Source organism: Caretta caretta, chromosome 27, assembly GCF_965140235.1.
Source record: "Caretta caretta isolate rCarCar2 chromosome 27, rCarCar1.hap1, whole genome shotgun sequence".
NCBI classification, from domain to species: domain Eukaryota; kingdom Metazoa; phylum Chordata; order Testudines; family Cheloniidae; genus Caretta; species Caretta caretta.
Window position 1 is genome coordinate 2,404,965 of NC_134232.1, and position 20,146 is coordinate 2,425,110.

The 20,146-nt window shown below is 55.1% G+C and overlaps 1 protein-coding gene across 2 annotated transcripts in view; it reads left to right on the forward strand.

Annotated features, from left to right (window-relative positions):
* KIF18B (kinesin family member 18B) overlaps nucleotides 1-6,681 on the forward strand; it is a 38,656-nt gene extending 31,975 nt beyond the window's left edge. For both annotated transcript variants that reach the window (XM_048829772.2, XM_048829774.2), the window contains exons 13-16: nucleotides 1,798-2,383; nucleotides 3,433-3,543; nucleotides 3,918-4,015; nucleotides 4,752-6,681. In XM_048829772.2, the coding sequence (XP_048685729.2) occupies nucleotides 1,798-2,383; nucleotides 3,433-3,543; nucleotides 3,918-4,015; nucleotides 4,752-4,858 (902 nt within the window). In that variant the 3' untranslated portion in view covers nucleotides 4,859-6,681. The remainder of the gene's footprint in view (nucleotides 1-1,797; nucleotides 2,384-3,432; nucleotides 3,544-3,917; nucleotides 4,016-4,751) is intronic.
* The last annotated feature ends 13,465 nt before the right edge of the window (nucleotides 6,682-20,146 follow it).

Genomic DNA, 20,146 nt, shown 5'->3' on the forward strand with positions numbered 1-20,146 from the left:
ATCAGAGGCTCGTTCACCTGCACATCCACCAATGTGATATATGCCATCATATGCCAGCAATGCCCCTCTGCCATGTACATTGGTCAAACTGGACAGTCTCTACGTAAAAGAATAAATGGACACAAATCAGACGTCAAGAATTATAACATTCATAAACCAGTTGGAGAACACTTCAATCTCTCTGGTCACTCCATTACAGACCTAAAAGTGGCAATTCTTCAACAAAAAAACTTCAGAAACAGACTCCAACGAGAGACTGCTGAATTGGAATTAGTTTGCAAACTGGATACAATTAACTTAGGCTTGAATAGAGACTGGGAGTGGATGTGTCACTACACAAAGTAAAACTATTTCCCCATGTTTATTTCCCCCACCACACACACGTTCTTGTCAACTGCTGGAAATGGCCCACCTTGATTATCACTACAAAAGGTTTCCCCTCCCCCAGCTCTCCTCCTGGTAATAGCTCACCTTAAGTGATCACTCTCGTTACAGTATGTATGGTAACACCCATTGTTTCATGTTCTCTGTATATATAAATCTCCCCACTTATTTTCCACTGCATGCGCCCAATGAAGTGAGCTCACAAAAGCTTATGCCCAAATAAATTTGTTAGTCTCTAAGGTGCCACAAGTCCTCCTTTTCTTTTTGTGGATATAGACTACACAGCTGCTACTCTGAAACCTCAGTTAAATCATTTCAGCTCTGAGCAGATGAGCTCGGAGTGCAGGTCATGGCATTGGTCACACTTGGTTCATGTTTGAAGGCTTTCTCTATAACTAATAAGGCCCAGGGGCATTATTTGTTTCAAACAAACCAACCTGTAGATCCTGCAGTGCAATTATACACAAGTTTTAAAAATTTGGATGTGGCCATTTATATGGCAGTTTAATCACATTCACAGAAGCCTGGGCATAGCCGCAGTAAGCCATCTCCCAGCACTGTATAGCTGAGGCTCTACAAGGCTCCTCTCTGTATACAATAGGTCAGTATTTCCTGGGTTTACAGATCAGGGAAGTGAGGCTTAGAGACTTTACAGGGTTTATTTTTAATTATATGTTTAGACTTCAGTGCTCTTGGTGCGTGCACAAAACTCAACCCATTGACACCGGAGCTGCTGGCTACCCCTCGCCCCAAAACCTGGGGAAGCAGCATACATAGAAGGGCCTAGGTATCTGTCTCTCGTAGATACTGCTGCCCTTCTCCAGAGGCACCTGCCATGTAAAATCAGTAGCAATGTCAAAGTGCCTAATGGACTTCAGAGTCTCAGGGACTTCTCCCTTTTCAAGGGAAAAACTCTGCTCTGGGCAGATAAGGCTTTTTGTTTGTTCTTTTAGACTTGTTCTCTTGAGGTTGATTTGTTCCAGGATAATGTTTACTACTTTGTTGTTTTGGTTGGCTTGGGTAAAAGGGGTGCCATGCCTGGCCTCTGGATTGTGGGGAGGGGAGACAGCAAATGTGAACCTCTAGTGCCCCTCCCTGAGAACAGCCTGCTAGCAGCCCCCTTCCGTGTAAATCAGAGGGCTGGTTTTACACATCAAGCTCAAGCCCACCAGGCAGTGACAGATGCCTTAGAATCACTGAGGAGTTGGGCATCATCTCTCTGTGAGCCAGAAAGAGAACCCAGAAGACCTAACTCCTAACATCTATCCAGCATGGCCTTTCTTACCTGCTTCGGGTTGGGGCATGCACTGCTTGGTGACTGCCCCAGGTGTCTGGTCTGGACGGGCTGGCACTTAAGAGGATAAGGGGAGATGTGGCTATATCTCTTAACACTCTACTTACCTACTCTCCTAGTGGTGCCATTCGCTGCCGGGCTGCAGGGTGCACCTGCCACAGAATGTGCTGCCCCAATGACAAGGTCTGTGACACGGTCCTTGCAGGAGCTTGCGTTGGTCCCTAGTCCCTCATCCAAGACTCCCAGCCTGCCAGCGAAGAAGAGGAGGAGATCAGAAATGAGCAGCCCATCCAAAACAGGAACTTCTGCCACGCCAAAACGGCAGGCAAAGCGCCAGCGGAAATCCTCCCTTCCTAGCCGGCGAAGGGGCTCCGCAAATGAATCAACTGCTCCTGCAGTGACAATCAGTCACAGCACCCCCATTGTTAAGGGAGCTAAACCTTCTCAACTAGTGCCTTATTGCATCCCAAAACCCAGCCCATCAACAGTCACCAAAAGCCGGGTCCCCCTGACAACATCTGCTGCCCAAAACTGCTGCACTCCAGCTACGCTGACCATCCGAGACCTGAATATAACTTTTGACCTTGCTGAGGACAGCTGTTCATCTGGTGTGGACGATCCTGTGAAATTCAGTGCCCCGGAATTCCCTGGCTGGGAGAACGTCCAGTGCATCTTAAAAAAGTCTGAAGTTTCCTTCATGCCCAGGTTAGTACTGCTGGGACTCCTATCTACCAGTTCCACTGTAACCTGCTCACTGTGCAGCACTGGCTTTGGATAGGGAATTGGGCTGGTGAATTTCATTCTGCCTTCTACTCAGTTTCATTTTCTGGTTCATCTGTCCTAGTAGGATGTTCTTGTGGCTTTGAGTCAAAATGCTACAAGGGAATTCTTTCTCTGAGACTCATAAGCCCCAAAACTAGCAGTCAGATATATGAACAAACACCAGTCTAACCTTGCACATGCATTGTTTATGTAGAATTGGAAAGTGTTTGAAAAATCCATTCTTCCTTGTCTTTTCTTGTCGATATTCAAGAGGAATCGCTTCTTCAGATAGCGTGTCCAGCTCTAAAGACTTGTTAGAATCCAGCAGTACCTCACTTCTCCTCTGAATGCTGTCGTAAAGCACTTAGCAAATGCTGATAAATGAATGATGAGACTGTTCCATTGTACCACCTTTATTTTGACTCCTGCCTGCTGCTGCATTTCAAAAATGACTCTGGTTTGAGCTGAGTTGTATAAACCGAATGTGTATTAGTCTGTAAATGCTGGCTGGGAATGTGCTTGGTGACAAAGTAGATACTCCAGAATACCCTTTATATAAGAATTGGTGGGGAAACTGCGGCACAGTGGGGTAGTGAGTTGCCCAAGGTCACCTTGCAAGCCAGTAGCAGAGCCAGGAATAGCGCCCAGGAGGCCTGACTTCAGTCTCCTACTCAAATCTATAGACGCTGAGGCCTTGCTTGTAACTTTAGTTATAAAGGTTTGCATTTCATCCATCTAGCTGGTGAGTGAGACCCCAATTCCCTGACTGTTTATGGAGTTAACCCCTCGGTAGTCTCAGTTAATGTCCCATTTCTCCATGGGGTAGCCCATAGGGCTAGCTTGCCTTTATTGTATTCACTGCTTTGCCTTCATTGTAGGAACTCTTCTATATTTACAATGGCAATGACAGTCCAGAGGAGAGGGCCTGAGATTCTGTCTAGGAGAGAGTGTTTCAGTGCGCATGTGATAACTTGTTATCTGATTGGATTCAGAGCCGCCGTGCCCATGTTCACCATGAAGGGCTCCCCCACCCCGCCTGGCAGCATCCCGAAGCTATCCTCAGTCTCTAAAGCAATGGGACAGAAGAGAAAGCGTTCTGTGAGGTAAGAGTTCGCTGGAGGCAGCCAGCCCAAGACCAGATCACCAGCTAGTGGATTGCGTGAGGTCCATATCCTCCCTCTCTGGTTCCCCAGCAGCTGTCCAGGGAAGCCCATGGAGAAGCAACTGTCTGAGGGACCACTGGAGCGTGCAGTTCTTGTGCTTCCCTTCTGAGCCTGAGTGCTCTCCCTCTCCTGTAACAGGCCTTCTCTCCCCAGTGCTGAGGCAGGTGAAATGGCTGCAGGATTGATCTTGAGGGGCTGAGGGGGATGAAGGTAAATGTTGCCCCAGAGCCTAGGTGTGACTGACACTGTTCAGGAGCCCTGCCTGTGGGAGCTGGGATTGAAATGTCGCTAATTGCCCTTGCCTTCCATTTCAGCACTGCCTCCCGCTCGCTGGGTGGGCTGCGGAGCCAGAGCCGAATTGCCAGGCTCCAGAGCAGCACTGTGAAGTCCTTGCAGACCCCAAGTATCCCAGGTAACCCCTTCTCTTCTTAGTGCTTGGCTAGACAGACTGAGGAAGGAGGGCCCCCAGTCTGGGCCTTCCTGCTTGGGAATATACTGTGGGAGCAACCCCTGGGCTCAGGCAGGTGCTAGGCCTGGCCTTGGCTAGTACAGGTGCCAGATGAGCCTCCCCTGCTACATCTGAGCAGCGGCCCTTCTACTCAAGGGTGGGGTACAGGGAACAGCTGCCTGAGATGCCAGTGTTGCGGTGACTATGACAACTTACGCAAATCCTTGTGTTTCCCCATTGTGTCCCGGCAGCCCACCCTGGGGTGCCTATACCCATCCCCCACTGCCATCTGCTCCCAAGAGTATGCTCAGCCCAGGGTGCAAAGAGTGCCCAGCCTCACTGAATCCCCACCCCGCCCCCATCGGTCAAAGACCAGCACACATGCGCCCTTGGGGGCTGGACTGGCCGGGAGGCGGGTGGAAACCTGGCTCAGAAGATCCTTTCCTCCTCCTGTGCCGAGCGGTGGGTCTGGTACTACCCCTTGAGCTTTCGTGCCTGTGTAGCACAAGGGGAGGAGGGCAGCGAGTCTACAAAGGAAGGGTGTGGGGCCTCCTAGCGGGAGAAGGGGGTGGGAAGTGGGCTCCATTGTAGAAGTGTGGGCTCGCTGCCAACCTGGGACGCTCCAAGGGCTACAGGTGCCAGCGATCCTGCCCAGTGGTGCTCAGGCCTCTGCTTTTATTTCCCGTGTTTTCACCTCCAGAGCCTCCTTCCTGCCCTCTGGGCAAGAGCAGCAGAGAAGATCTCCAAGCCGTTGGTGGAAAAATGCTGGCTGCACCCGGATCCCGGGCCATGAAGCTTTTCTGCTGAAGTGTCCTTGGAGGGACATCAATGCAGGGGCCGTTTTAGCTTAGCGCTGCCTGCCAGACAAGGCCTGGGACAAGGCCGGCATCTAGTGGATCTAACCCTGGAGCATGGACCTCTTCCCCCTCTCCTCATGTACAGACTGGGCTCAAACCTCCCTTCTGTGGCAGGGTTCCCTGAGGGGGGAGCTCTCCCCTTGTCCTGAGCTGCCACTCCCTGGCGTTTGGGCAGCACTCCCATGAGTGCCAGTCTCCTCAGGGCTTTCCTGATCCTGCTGCCTCTCTTGGCAGTGAAGCAATGAAAGGAAGAAGGCAGCGCTGCTCCTACTGTCTCCTCACCCTTTCTCCTCTGCAGGGTGGCAGCATCCTGCTCCTCATCTCCGCATTCTGAGAAGGAGAGAAGACTGGAATGGGGCGTTCTGCCAGCAGTTCTCTTCCCCAGTCCAGATCCTACTAGTGTCCAAAAGCTCCTCGTTGGTGTCTGGCCCTAGGGCCCTGCAGCACCCCGGCATACCCAGCTCCTGAGCTGAGCAGCTGTGGCAGAGCACTGCAGGGCTGGGGGCAGACTGCTGCACCTCCACACACCCCAAAGCAAAACTTCCTTGAACCCTCCTGCTCTGTGCTCTCACATGGCCCCGCTGCTCTTCTTGCCTGCCCTGGCCAGAAAGTCCTCTCCTCGAGGGCCAGAGTCTGATCTCAGTTACACCAGTGACTTCACTGGAGTTGCTCGGCATTCACATTGCGCCTGGCTTGGTTTTACTAATGGAAACGGCCTGGGTTCTTAGCTGGGCTGTGGGGAGTCTCCTGAGCAGTGCAAATGGGCTGTGCAACTCTCCTCCAGTCAGATATAGCCCTATATTTTATACCAGATGGATTATCGCTGTTCTGTCTTTAGATCCTGTGTAAACTCCTCTTCGGTGTCTAGTGCTAACAGATGGCTGCAGTACTTCCACTTCTAATAAAGCTCTGAAGTGTGATACTTCTCACTTCCCTCCCAGCCAGAGCCTGTCATGGAGCTGCTCGCGGATGGCCCTGCTGCGGCTCCCTAGACGGCCAGTGACTTAGGTGCCCAGCGAGCCTCTCGCTCAGGGCCCAGACTCCCTCAGCCAAGGCCTCTGCCACCCCGGTGTTCTGTTCAGTGCTGCACCAGCTGCAGCTGGAACTTTTCCAGTGCGCCTGAGGGCAAACGGGGTGAAACCTCAGGTAAGTGGGCGTGAGCTAGAGAGAAATACTGTGTGTGAGCGGCCCCACCTACTGCTACCACTAACCAGGGGGCTGGCTCAGCAAGGACACTTCAGTGGGAACTGTCCCAACCTCTCAGTTCTGCTGGAGCCTCCTCTGCTGCCCTCTCAAGCTACCGTTAGTTTCAGGCCAGTTCCAGCCATTGGTTCACATCATCCCCCCAGTGCTTGGCACTGCCTCTGCCAAGGGGAGGGGAGTCTCACTAGCGAACCCCTGAAGTTGCCTCTTCTCTGCACCCCGAACCCAGCTCAAATCACCTTCCTCTTTACAATCAAACTGTGCCTCCCAGACAGCTCTGCATGGATCTTTATGAGGCTCCGATTTTCTTTTCCTTTCAATACTTACGCGCTGGCAGAGGGGCTTTGAGGCTATGTCTGCATTGCAATAAAACACCTAGGGCAGGCCTGCGTCAGCTGTCTCAGGTGGTGGGACTATACAATTGCAGTGTAGACCTGGTTCAGGCTGGAGCCTGGACTCCGGTACCCCACAAAGCGGGAGAGGGAACGACCTGAAGAAGAGCTCTGTGGAGCTCATAAGCTTGTTTCTCTCGCTAACAGAAGTTGGTCCAATAAAAAATATTCCCTCCCCCACCTTGTCTCTCTAGTATCCTGGGACCAGCTCACCTACAATAACCCTGCATCCATTTGGGGGAGAGGACTTCCTTGCACAAAGCCTTGGGCCCAGACAATCCAGCTGAAGATTCACAAAAATGCTACAATCCAATGAGGGGGTGTAGCAATAACCCAAGAATTTTAAATATGCCATTCTCTTTAGTATGCTAACACCAGGCTCATTTCCCAGAGAGCTGTCCCCTTTGCTCCTGATGCAACCCTTCCTGACAGCCAGCCCCGGGTTTGCTTAGCAATCTGCTGCTTTCTAACTCCCCTCTGGGAAGTGGGGGGGTTACAAACTTCCACTGCCCTAATTATTTCAGTCCCTTTCTGGTGTAACGCTGGAGAGAGCTGGCTTGCAAAGGAAGATGCTCGTGTGCACCCAGCTTTGCATTGTTAGAGGCTGGAAGATTATAATTAAAACTTTCAGCTTCCTTAAAGCTTGGTCCTCTCATTAAGTGGGAGCTGGGGGGAGAACCCAGCTTTGCCTCCCTGCAGCTGAAGTGATTGACGTCTTTCACAAGAGATGTTAACACTTTGATCCCATCTGCGTAGGAGCTGGGAAAAAATAAATATCTGGGGAGATTAGCTGAGACTCTGTTCACCCCAAAGACCTTCCCCACCCTCCCTGCACCATCTCTCTCAATCCTTCCTTCCTGCGCAGAGGAAAAGCCATTGCCTCAGCTAACAAGCTCGCAGAGCTAAGCCGACAGACGCGCCGCCCAGCAAGGTGAGGCAGACAAGCCATTCGAAAGCCTGCTGTCGTTTTAAAAGGCCTGGGTGTGAGATCAAATGGGGGTGCAGGTGGAGCTGGATGCTGCAGCCAAATCCTCCAACCTGCGGCCCACTGCAGGTGAGATCTGCACTGCCCGCTGCAGGTGAGATCATGCACACCAGCTGCTGCCAGAGCAAAGCTAGGCCAATGTCTCTGCTGTTCAGAACTAGGCAGCGTGGTCAAATGGCCAGAGCAGGGAACTGGGATCTGCTCTTGACTTGCTGCCCAGGTCACACTATTGCTGCTCATTTATGGTTTGCTTGATGTTCCCGAATGAGGTTTGGGTCCCCTGGTGCAAACGTCACCCTGCCCCGAAGAGCTCAGTCTGTGCAGCCAAGACGGGGATGAAACATGCAAGCAGAAGGATCAGGGTGAAGGGTAGCAACCAGCATGCAATGTCTCAAGGCTTTGTCCGTATGTGGATCAATGAGCCTGCCTATCTCCCGAGGCGCTGGGAGGGTTAATTAACTGCATGTGGGTGGGCTAGTGTCACCAAGATGGGGGGAGTTGTGACGCTGAGTGGCGATGCCCAGGAATGCTGGGAGCCACAAAGCCAAGTCAGGTGCCCAGGCTTCTGCTGCAATGAATGGGGAAAGTTGGGCCCCGGGAATGGAAGCCACCTATGCCAGCCACTGGGTGATGCTCACCACAGGGGTGTGTGCTAAGCCCTGCCCCTCTCTCGGTGAGAGGCGCCCCTAAATCCAGGCTACGAGCTGTGAACAGGACCCCCCTCCTGCCGAAGCAGGGCCTTAGGCAGGTGTCTCACTCTGCCCAATGAACCAGGGGGTCTGAGGTGCTGGTGCTCACCCAGCCGGGATGGGGGAAAGCCCAGGTTCAATTCCCCCCTTTCTGCCATGACAGATTTGAATTGGGGTCTCCCCTCTCAGTGCCCTAACCTTAGGGCTCCAGGTACATTCTCACACTGGTCCAAAGAACACTGATTATTTAGTCCACAGCATCAGCAGGAGAGATTGAGGGAGCCCCACAGCTCACTGGTTAGGATGCTCTCCTGAGAGGAGGAAACCCCTGGTCTACATCCCTGGGGAGTGCTCCAGGGTAACAGTCACCACCATCTTCTCTGCTGGCCAGGCCTTCACTGGGACCCCCACTGGCAGGCAGCCTCTGAGCACCTACTGCCTCAGGCCTGCATGTGCCTAGCCGCTCCCCGCTGGAGCACGGGTGGGAGATGGTGTCTAGATGGCGAGAGGAGGCAGCTGTGCGTGTGTCCCTGAGGCACTGGGTGAGCTTTTACCCTGGGAGCTTCAATACCTGCAGGGTCGGGCTGGAGTTTTGTGGGGCATAAAGCAAGACTTAGACCCCTACGTGTCTTTGTGAATTATACCAATGGGGCTGCTCGGATGGGAAGGGCTGAGGAGATACAGTAACATGCCTGCAGCCACCTAGTGCGTCCCATCCCCATGCTGCACAGCAGGGGCACCTGCAGCTCCTGGGGGTCAGGAAGGCTAAAGCTGAAATCCTCCTGCTCCAGGAATCCACCCCTGAGCCAAGGGAGAAACTCTCCTGGGAGTTAGCGCGTGAGGGACTGATGCAGCTCTGATTCTACCCAGTGGAGGGCAGAGCTTGCACATGCAGGGTCTTGTACGCACAGACTCTAGGTATTTTTGAAATGAAAGCAGAGAGATTTGCACTTGGGGAATCAGAGAATCTCAGGGTTGGAAGGGACCTCAGGAGATCATCTAGTCCAACCCCCTGCTTAAAGGGGGACCAAGCCCCAATTTTTGGCCCAGATCCCTAAATGGCCCCCTCATGGATTGAGCTCACCACCCTGGAGTGAGCAAGCCAATGCTCAAACCACTGAGCTATCCCTCCGCCTGACACGGCGAGGTCCCCTGTTTAAATGATCAGGCATTTACACCACCACTGTGGCAACATGTTACCCCTAGCGCCACCCAGAGGCCAGGGCTCGAGGCCAGGGTTCAAGGGAAGACACTTGTAGATTTGGGGTTTGGTGAGCAGTCTGCATCTGCTGCAGGGGGCTGATCTGCTCCAGCTCTGGTTTCTCCTCACAGCAGTGTGGCCTAGTCACCGAGTCCTAACATTTAAGGCCAGAAGGGACCCCAGATCATCTGGGCTGACTGTCTGTACAGCTCCGCTGGGAAGGGCTGGATTTTCCGTCTGGAAACGTGGAGTTCACCAGACCCACAAAAGTACTTCCCTGGCCAGTAATTGCCATGTACAAGCCGGCAAAGTATGAAGAAAGCTGCTTGTGAATGGACGAGCGCAAGCGTTGGGGAGATCGAATGGTGTGAAGTGTGATGTCACCCCACCGTCCTTCTGTTCAACTTAAATCCATAAAACTGGGGGGAAATGCTTAAAAGTAAACCATGCTGTCCTCCAGCAACATTACAAACACATAAAAAGCAAAGTCTGCCGAGCCTGTGTCCAGCACGGGCCCCCACCAGCCCCAGCCAGCACCCGCACATGGACCCCAACAACCGAAATGAGCCCAAAGCGTCACAGCCCTCGGGACACTGGATGATGCCGTGCCACAGGCCAAGGGCGGCCAGGGCCCAAGGCCCCTGCAAGGGTGGGGAAAAGATTATGTGAGATACACCAGGATAATCCTGGCCAGTGACCCCCCCTCCCCGCCCCAGGCTGAGGCAAACGCGAAACCCCCCCAAGGCCCCAGCTAATCTGACCTGGGAGGATATTCCTGCCCCAGCCCACATGTAGCAACCAGTTAGACCCTGAGCTTGTGAGCTAGACCCATCAGCCAAGCACCTAAGAGAGAAAATGCCCAGGGCCACCTCAGAGCCCTGGCACTCCCCACCCAGTGGCCCAGCCCAGCCCCGGCCATCCGGAGGCTTCAGAGGAGGGAGATAAAACACATAAAATAATAAAACAGACTATATTGCAGAGTGATTGCCTGAAACCATGAGATTTTTAGACCTATAAGACATAACCAGGATGGGGGCAAGCTCTCTGAACAATCCTGTGTTCTGCCAGACACAAGTGTCACGCGACCTTCTCTGGTGATCCCACACTGCTGCTGTCAGTGAAGCATCTCTGGTGAGCAACCAGCACTGGCATAACTATGCGTAAGTCGCCCTTCCCGTTGATGTACTCCCTAGCAAGGTGGGCTGGTGACAAAATAGGGCTGGGCGAGCCATTTATCACCCCATCACAATTCGGGAACCCCATTGCTGCAAATCCACCGACCACGGCCTGCACATGGTCAAGAGCCACAGTGCTGCATAGCAGGAAACAGTTAATAGCCCCCCACGATGGATTTTCCAACTCCAAAATGGTTTCTCACCCACCGGGTGCAATCTAGCATTGCAGGTTTCCTCAGTGCAATCACCACATGCCTCTCCACTGCCAGAGCAGCTCTCATTTTGGAGTTCCTGTGTTGGAGAGCTGGGGCAAGTTCAGAGCACAGATCCAGGAACGCGGCATTTCACACCTGACAGTTCTGCAGCCGCTGCTCCTCCTCCCAAACCTGCGCTATGATGTGACCCCACCAGTCAGTGCTTGTTTCTCAGGCCCAGAAGCAGCGCTCCACTGTCTCCAGCTGCTCCATGAATGCCACCGACAACCTTGAATTTCTGCTATGTCTCTCAGCAAACTGTCCTTCATGAAATCCTCCTGTCCCCTGCTCTTGCAGTATTTTCTGCCGGTCTGCAAAACCCAGAAGAATCAGACTTCCTGCATTTGCAACATGCATGAGAACAGTGCAGAGCTCTGCGCTCCATGCTTCTCTCCGAGATGGCAGAGACCAAAAAGAGCCATGTGGGTTTGTGGAATTTTTTTAGAAAGGCACAAAAATTATGGGCTATGTGGATAGCATGACAGGAGGGAGAAAGGTGCATGCTGTGAACTTGACCCTTAATTCCCAGAGATCTCTGGGCAAGTCATTTCTGGCCCACAACGCATTGCAAAAATCTCCCAAAGGGCCTTGCACCAGACAGCGGCATGTGGCATGTGGCACGCTGGGACACCTGTCCGGGGTTGCACCGCAGTTTGCGTGGTCACAAGCATGCCTGGTGAATATCTGCAGAGCTGACGCAAGCAGCCAAGTATGTTCGTGCACGAGCGATGCACCCACTTGGCCGGCTGTGCGCGGATGTAACCCACGTCGACCATCGTTTGTAGGGTACACATGACCTAAGGGTTTGGGGAGTTCTGTGACTCCAGACACCTTGAGACATGGATTTTTTTCCCCCAAACCAAGAAGCAGAAGAGGGAATAGATACATTACAGAGCTGAGACCTCTGGAGGTCTCGGGAGACAGTAAAAATTCTCTGATTCAAGACAGGGTTGTTTGGAGGACATGTGATTCCAGCTTCTGGAATTGTTGAGAAACAAATCTAACCCGAGAGCAGGGGTCGGCAGCCTACGGCACGCGTGCCAAACACAGCACACGAGCCAATTTTTAATGGCACGCTGCTGCCTGCCGGCCCCGGGCAGACAGCAGCGTGCCACTAAAATTCCTGCCCGCCCCGCGCCCACCGCGCGCTCCTTGCAGGGCAGGCAAGCTTCCCCCTCCCCCCGCCTCTTCCCCCAGCATGCGGGGTGTGACGAAGTGGGACTGTTCTTAATGTTTCCTCTGAATAGTGTGGGGGTGCCTCAGTTTCCCCTAGGCAGTTCTTAAGTATCTAGGTGGTGGGGTAAGGGTGTATGATCATTGCAGTGCCCTAGAGGGCATGTGTGTGCAGGAGTCTGGACACAGAGAATGGCCGACACCCTGTTTCCTGGCAACTGATGGCCTGGGCCCTTCCCCCCCTGCAAGGTGAGAGCTGAAGGGTTGGAGAACAAAGGAATCAGGTGACCTCCTGGCCCGGGAAAGGAACAAAGCCCAGAGGAGGAGGGGCTGGAGGGGTTTTTCAGTTTGGGGCTGGCTGGGACATGGAGTGAAGTGCAGACGTGGTTGTCTGGCTCACTGCCCCCCAGAATGGACCCAGCTGAGGGGTCCCGTTCTCTGCACCTGCAAGCTCTGTTTTAGACCATGTTCCTGTCGTCTAATAAACCTTCTGTTTTACTGGCTGGCTGAGAGTCACGTCTGACTGCGAAGTTGGGGTGCAGGACCCTCTGGCTTCCCCAGGAGCACCGCCTGAGCGGACTCGCTGTGGGAAGCGCACGGAGAGGCAGAGGATGCTGAATGCTCCGAGGTCAGACCCAGGAAGGTGGAAGCTGTGTGAGCTGTGTGTCCTGAAGACAGGCTGCTCACAGAAAGGCGACTACCCCAGAGTCCTGACTGACTTCATGGGGAGCAGTTCCAGAGCATCGCCCAGGAACTCCGTGACACGGGGTTCCTGCCCCTCCGCCTCTCCCTCCCTGCGGCCCATCAGCTGACGGCCCTTGCTACGGAGCGGGAGAGGGAAAAGCGGAGCCGCAGCGCGCTCTCTGCTCGGGGGACCTTGGGGAAGGGGGTGGAATCAGGGCATAGCCCCTCCAGCCCCCTGCCGTGAGCCGCTCAGGGCAGGGGGCTGGGAGCATCCCCACGACCCCAGCCCACACCCCCAGCCCTCTGCCCTGACCCCTGAACCCCCCCACAACCTCAGCCCTTACTCCGGCACCCCCACAAATACCCAGCCCCCCCCCGCCTTGACTCCTGCACCCCCCACACATACCCAGCCCCCCCACACCGCACGCCCTGACTCTTGCACCCCCGACATCCCCACCCCCACCCTGAGCACCAAACGGGAGCTCCTGCACACATGCATCCCCACAGCCCCACCTACACCCCTCACACCAAATGGGAGCTGCCCAGGTAAGCGCTCCACACCCAAACCTCCTGCCCCAACCCTGAGCCCCCTCCCTCATTCTAACTTCTGGCCAGACCTGACACCCCAACCCCCAGCCTGCTCCTTCACCCCCAGCCCTGTTCTCAGCACACTCCCACCCTCATCTCAGTGCAGAGAGAAGAAGAGAATGGCTAGAACCAGGGAGAAAGTAGGTACCCAATCTATGTGGGCAGGGCCGGGACCCCAGACCGGCAGCGGGCTGAGTGGGGCTGGCAGCCGGGACCCTGGCTGGCAGGAGCCGGCGGACGGACCCCCAGACTGGCAGCGGGCTGAGCGGCAGCGGGCGACCTGCTCAGCCCACTGCTGGTCTGGGGTCCTGGCTGCTGGCCCCGCTCAGCCCACTGCTGGTCTGGGGTTCTGGCTGCCAGACTCTTGCCAGGCGGGGTCCTGGCTGCAGGCCCCGCTCAGCGCACTGCTGGTCTGGGGTCCTGGCCGCTGGCCCCGCTCAGCCCGCTGCCGGTCTGGGGTTCTGGCTGCCAGACTCTTGCCAGGCGGGGTCCTGGCCGCAGGCCCCGCTCAGCCCGCTGCCGGTCTGGGGTCCTGGCCGCCGGCCCCTTGCCAGCTGGGGTCCCGGCCGCAGGCCCCGCTCAGCCCGCTGCCGGCCTAGGTGAATGGAACCCCAGGCCGGCAATGGGCTGAGCGGGTCAGCAGCGTAAGATCTGCATTTTAATTTAATTTTAAATGAAGTTTCTTAAACATTTTGAAAACCTTGTTTACATACGACAATAGTTTAGTTATATAATATATAGACTTATAGCGAGAGACCTTCCAAAAAAACTTTAAATGTATCACTGGCACGCGAAACCTTAAATTAGAGTGAATAAATGAAGACTTGGCACCCCACTTCTGAAAGGTTGCCGACCCCTGCCCTCGAGAAAGGTCTCTACGAATAACGGCAGCTGAACTGCCCAGGGGAAGGTTCACAATGACAGTGCAGAGCGAGTACGTCGGCTCCAGCGAACGGAGCCAGGAGGCAGGCCAGAGAAGGCAGGTGCCATGGTCCAGTGCCCACCATGGAAAGCAGCGCGAAAGGCAGAAAGAAAATGCCAAGCCCCTGGGCCACAGTGCCTGGGGAGCGGGAAAGGCACCAAGGCTGCCGCTCCCCAAGGCCAGGGAGAAGAAAGCAGCAGCAGGGACAGCGACTGGGGATGCCGGGACTTCCAGCGAAGAGGAGGGGTTCGCCCTGTGGCTCGAGCAGCTCCAAAGCCTCACAGTCACCCGGGCTGCCGGCCAGACCTGCCACTGAGCTGCCCCGCCACGACCGGTTTGAGTCCAGCTGCATTATGGAGCCAGCTGCACCGCGAAGCTGCAGCTCCAGCCCAGAGCGATGGGACCAGGTGCTGGTGCCATACAGGCAGTAAAGCGGGGGGGTGAGAGCAGGCTGTCGAGAACCCGTCGAACAAGAGACGCGATCGCTTGGAGCTGGCGGAGAGCAGTGCCATCCCCCCACATGCAGGGCCAGGCAGCGACTGGAGGGGGGAACATCTCCTGTCCCAGGGTGTCGCCCCTCCCCACCCAGATCCTGCCAGTGGGGGAGCCCACCCCCAGCCTACCGCTCCCTGGCAGGGTGGGGCCACACAGGCCAGCGACCCACCACAGGGAGAGCAGAGCATCCACACCACGCCCCTCCCAGCGTTCCTCACACCTGTGTGTATCGGGTGTTGTGAGGATGTGACGCAGCAGGGAGGGAGGAGTGTTGACCTGGGAATGTGCCCTGGGGAGGGGAGACCTGAGAGCCTGTCACCTGAGCCGGGAGGGGGAGGGAGGGGTGACACCTCTGCCCAGGAATGTGAACAGAGGCTGCAGGAGGGGGCCTGCTGGGGGGGTTAGTTTTCAGTTTGGGGCTGGGTGGAGGAACACAGGGAACCCCAGGGCTGGGGTCTAAGCTCCCTGCTCCCCCAGAAGGACTTGACGGAGGGGTCCTGGTTGTACCCACAAGCTCTGTTTTGGACTGTGTTCCTGTTGTCCAATAAACCTTCCATTTTACTGGCTGGCTGAGAGTCTCAGTGGATCCCAGGAAGAGGGGGGCAGGGCCTGGACTCCCCCACGCTCCGTGACAGGTGTCTCCAAGTGAATAAACATGTGTGCGAGTGCGTGCGTCTCTGTGTGTCTGTGTGCAAGAGTACATACGTGTGCGTGTCTGCGTGCACGCATGTGTGCGCACCCTTGTCTACGCATCACTCGCCCTTTGCTCTCCTCACACCCTCTTCTGCAGTGACTGACGAATCCAAGGCCAGCAGGGACCAGCCTCTCGTCTGACTCCTGGACAACACAGGCCAGAGACCTGCCCCACAACAATCACAGCATCCCTCCTCCTTCCCCCCACCGGCCCCTATTGCTCCATTTCCCCCTCTCTCTTCCCCCTCACCCGCAACAGCTCCCCCAGCTCCAGCTGCTCCCCCCTGCCCCACCATCTCAGTCTTCCCCTCCGGCTCAGAGCCAGACCTCCTCGCCCAGGCCTGGCCCTCCCTCCATCCCACCCCTGCTCCTCCTCCCTCTCCAGGGATTCTCCCCTCCACTGCTCGCTGCCTCCCGCTCCTGGCTCAGCAGCTGACATGGCCTCTGCCGCTGCTCCCCTCAGCAAGGCGTCCCCTCCCTGCCCTGCCCTGCCCTGGCTCAGACTGGGGTGGGGGTCTCCGGCTTCTCTCCGTCCTGCTGCTGCCAGCAGCCCCCTTCCCACTTGTGGAGCAGTGCAGCAGCCCACTCCTCTATCCTCTCCCAATCCCTTCGGCTGCTACCGGCCGTCCACCCAGGGTCATCCCCAGAGACTGCGGAGCCCAACACAGCTGCCCTGTCGGGGGGCTGGCCCGGGCCTCTGCAGCGGTGTGGGGGGGCTGCGACCAAGGGCTTTGGGAGGCAGGAGCAGCCAAGGCAGTGGGAGTCGGGCCCGATCCCGCACTCATGGGGCAGCGGGAAATGGAGCGACTGGCCCCAGCCTGCTCCGCTCTGCTCCCCTGGCTCCCGGGCTTGGGGGGTGTGACGAAGTGGGACTGTTCTTAATGTTTCCTCTGAATAGTGTGGGGGTGCCTCAGTTTCCCCCAGGCAGTTCTTAAGTATCTAGGGGGTGGAGTAAGGGTGTATGATCATTGCAGAGCCCTAGAGGGCATGTGTGTGCAGGAGTCTGGACACAGAGAATGGCCGACACCCTGTTTCCTGGCAACTGATGGCCTGGGCCCTTCCCCCCCTGCAAGGTGAGAGCTGAAGGGTTGGAGAACAAAGGAATCAGGTGACCACCTGGCCCGGGAAAGGAACAAAGCCCAGAGGAGGAGGGGCTGGAGGGAGTTTCAGTTTGGGGCTGGCTGGGACATGGAGTGAAGTGCAGACGTGGTGGTCTGGCTCACTACCCCCCAAAATGGACCCAGCTGAGGGGTCCCGTTCTCTGCACCTGCAAGCTCTGTGTTAGACCATGTTCCTGTCATCTAATAAACCTTCTGTTTTACTGGCTGGCTGAGAGTCACGTCTGACTGCGAAGTTGGGGTGCAGGACCCTCTGGCTTCCCCAGGAGCCCCGCCTGAGCGGACTCGCTGTGGGAAGCGCACGGAGGGGCAGAGGATGCTGAATGCTCCGAGGTCAGACCCAGGAAGGTGGAAGCTGTGTGAGCTGTGTGTCCTGAAGACAGGCTGCTCACAGAAAGGCGACTGCCCCAGAGTCCTGACTGGCTTCATGGGGAGCAGTTCCAGAGCATCGCCCAGGGACTCCGTGACAGGGGGACGGGGCGGATTGACCTGGGGATGTCAGGGGAGTTTTCCTGGCACTGTCTGCACTGGGGATGGGATGGCAGGGGGGGTTCACTGGAAGGACGATACCTGAGCCAGGACGGGGCTGGAGCCAGGTGACACCTTGGCCCGGGAAGCTGGACAAAGGCCAGAGGAGGAGCCGGGGGGAGGCTGGCCGAGACGGCTGGAGGGGGTTTCAGTTTGGAGCGGTCTGGGGACCTGACTGAGGGGTCCTGGTTGTACCTACAAGCTCTGTTTGGGACAGTGTTCCTGTCGTCTAATAAACCTTCTGTTTTACTGGCTGGCTGAGAGTCACGGGGAATCGCAGGAAGAGGGGTGCAGGGCCCCGATTCCCACACACTCCATGACCGGCGGTGCAGCAGAGCGGGCTGGGGACGGGTCACTCCACTTCCCACTGCCCGGTGAGTGCAGGGCAGGCCTGACCCCGACCCCTGCTGCAGTCTCCCGGGACACATAGCTCAGGGGACGGGGTCTGGGGGGGAAGGGGTGGAGTGGGGGCAGGGGCTCAGGGGAAGGGGTGGGGCAGGGGCAGAGGCAGCTTTCCTGGGTCCTGCTGTGCGCAGCCCAGGAGAACATTTCATAGCAATTCATAGCATAGAACATAGCAATTTCCTGGTGCAAGTGCTAGAGGAGCCAACTGGGGGGGAGCTTTTCTTGACCTGCTGCTCACAAACCGGGAAGAATTAGTAGGGGAAGCAAAAGAGGATGGGAATCTGGGAATCAGTGACCATGAGTTGGTCTAGTTCAGGATCCTGACACAGGGAAGAAAGATAAGCAGCAGAATACGGACCCTGGACTTCAGGAAATCAGACTTCGACTCCCTCAGGGAACTGATGGGCAGGATCCCCTGGGGGAATAACATGAAGGGGAAAGGAGTCCCTTTCAAGGAATCCCTATTGAGGTTACAGGGACAAACCATCCCGATGTGTCAAAAGAATAGTAAATATGGCAGGCAACCAGCTTGGCTTAACGGTGAAATCCTAGCAGATCTTAAACATAAAAAAGAAGCTTACAAGAAGTGGAAGATTGGACAAATGACCAGGGAAGAGTATAAAAATATTGCTCGGGCATGTAGGAATGAAATCAGGAGGGCCAAATCACACCTGGAGTTGCAGCTAGCAAGAGATGTTAAGAGTAACAAGAAGGGTTTCTTCAGGTATGTTGGCAACAAGAAGAAAGTCAAGGAAAGTGTGGGCCCCTTACTGAATGAGGGAGGCAACCTAGTGACAGAGGATGTGGAAAAAGCTAATGTACTCAATGCTTTTTTTGCCTCTGTCTTCACAAACAAGGTCAGCTCCCAGACTGCTGCACTGGGCAGCACAGCATGGAGAGGAGGTGACCAGCCCTCTCTGGAGAAAGAAGTGGTTCGGGACTATTTAGAAAAGCTGGACGAGCACAAGTCCCTGGGGCCGGACGAGTTGCATCCGAGAGTGCTAAAGGAATTGGCGGCTGTGATTGCAGAGCCATTGGCCATTATCTTTGAAAACTCGTGGCGAACGGGGGAAGTCCCGGATGACTGGAAAAAGGCTAATGTAGTGCCAATCTTTAAAAAAGGGAAGAAGGAGGATCCTGGGAACTACAGGCCAGTCAGCCTCACCTCAGTCCCCGGAAAAATCATGGAGCAGGTCCTCAAGCAATCAATCCTGAAGCACTTACACGAGAGGAAAGTGATCAGGAACAGTCAGCATGGATTCACCAAGGGAAGGTCATGCCTGACTAATCTAATCGCCTTTTATGATGAGATTACTGGTTCTGTGGATGAAGGGAAAGCAGTGGATGTATTGTATCTTGACTTTAGCAAAGCTTTTGACACGGTCTCCCACAGTATTCTTGTCAGCAAGTTAAAGAAGTATGGGCTGGATGAATGCACTATAAGGTGGGTAGAAAGTTGGCTAGATTGTTGGGCTCAACGGGTAGTGATCAATGGCTCCATGTCTAGTTGGCAGCCGGTATCTAGCGGAGTGCCCCAAGGATTGGTCCTGGGGCCGGTTTTGTTCAATATCTTCATAAATGATCTGGAGGATGGTGTGGATTGCACTCTCAGCAAATTTGTGGATGATACTAAACTGGGAGGAGTGGTAGATATGCTGGAGGGCAGGGATAGGATACAGAGGGACCTAGACAAATTAGAGGATTGGGCCAAAAGAAATCTGATGAGGTTAAACAAGGATAAGTGCAGGGTCCTGGACTTAGGACGGAAGAACCCAATGCACCGCTACAGACTAGGGACCAAATGGCTAGGCAGCAGTTCTGCGGAAAAGGACCTAGGGGTGACAGTGGATGAGAAGCTGGATATGAGTCAACAGTGTGCCCTTGTTGCCAAGAAGGCCAATGGCATTTTGGGATGTATAAGTAGGGGCATAGCGAGCAGATCGAGGGACGTGATCGTTTCCCTCTATTCGACACTGGTGAGGCCTCATCTGGAGTACTGTGTCCAGTTTTGGGACCCCACACTACAAGAAGGATGTGGATAAATTGGAGAGAGTCCAGCGAAGGGCAACAAAAATGATTAGGGGTCTGGAACACATGACTTATGAGGAGAGGCTGAGGGAACTGGGATTGTTTAGTCTGCGGAAGAGAAGAATGAGGGGGGATTTGATAGCTGCTTTCAACTACCTGAGAGGTGGTTCCAAAGAGGATGGATCTAGACTATTCTCAGTGGTAGAAGAGGACAGGACAAGGAGTAATGGTCTCAAGTTGCAGTGGGGGAAGTTTAGGTTGGATATTAGGAAAAACTTTTTCACTAGGAGGGTGGTGAAACACTGGAATACGTTACCTAGGGAGGTGGTGGAATCTCCTTCCTTAGAAGTTTTTAAGGTCAGGCTTGACAAAGCCATGGCTGGGATGATTTAATTGGGGATCAGTCCTGCTTTGCTTGACTCGCCCAGGGCTGGTCACTCAGCTCAGTCTCACCACGCACTCCGTGGGGCTGAAATACTTGTTATAGTGGGGGTGCAGAGGGTGGAACCCATGTGTTTCGTTGTTGTTACTGCTTCAACCAGGGGGTGTGGCAGTGTCCCCAGCCTCCGCCCCGCTGCACGCCCGGCCTCTCTTGCTAAGTCTCCCCCTCCAGCCATCACCTGGTCTCCTCCAGCATCACCCACCAGCCCCGTCACTCGGCCTTTCTGGCCCTTCCAGCCGTGATGATGTCTCCTCCGCTCTCTC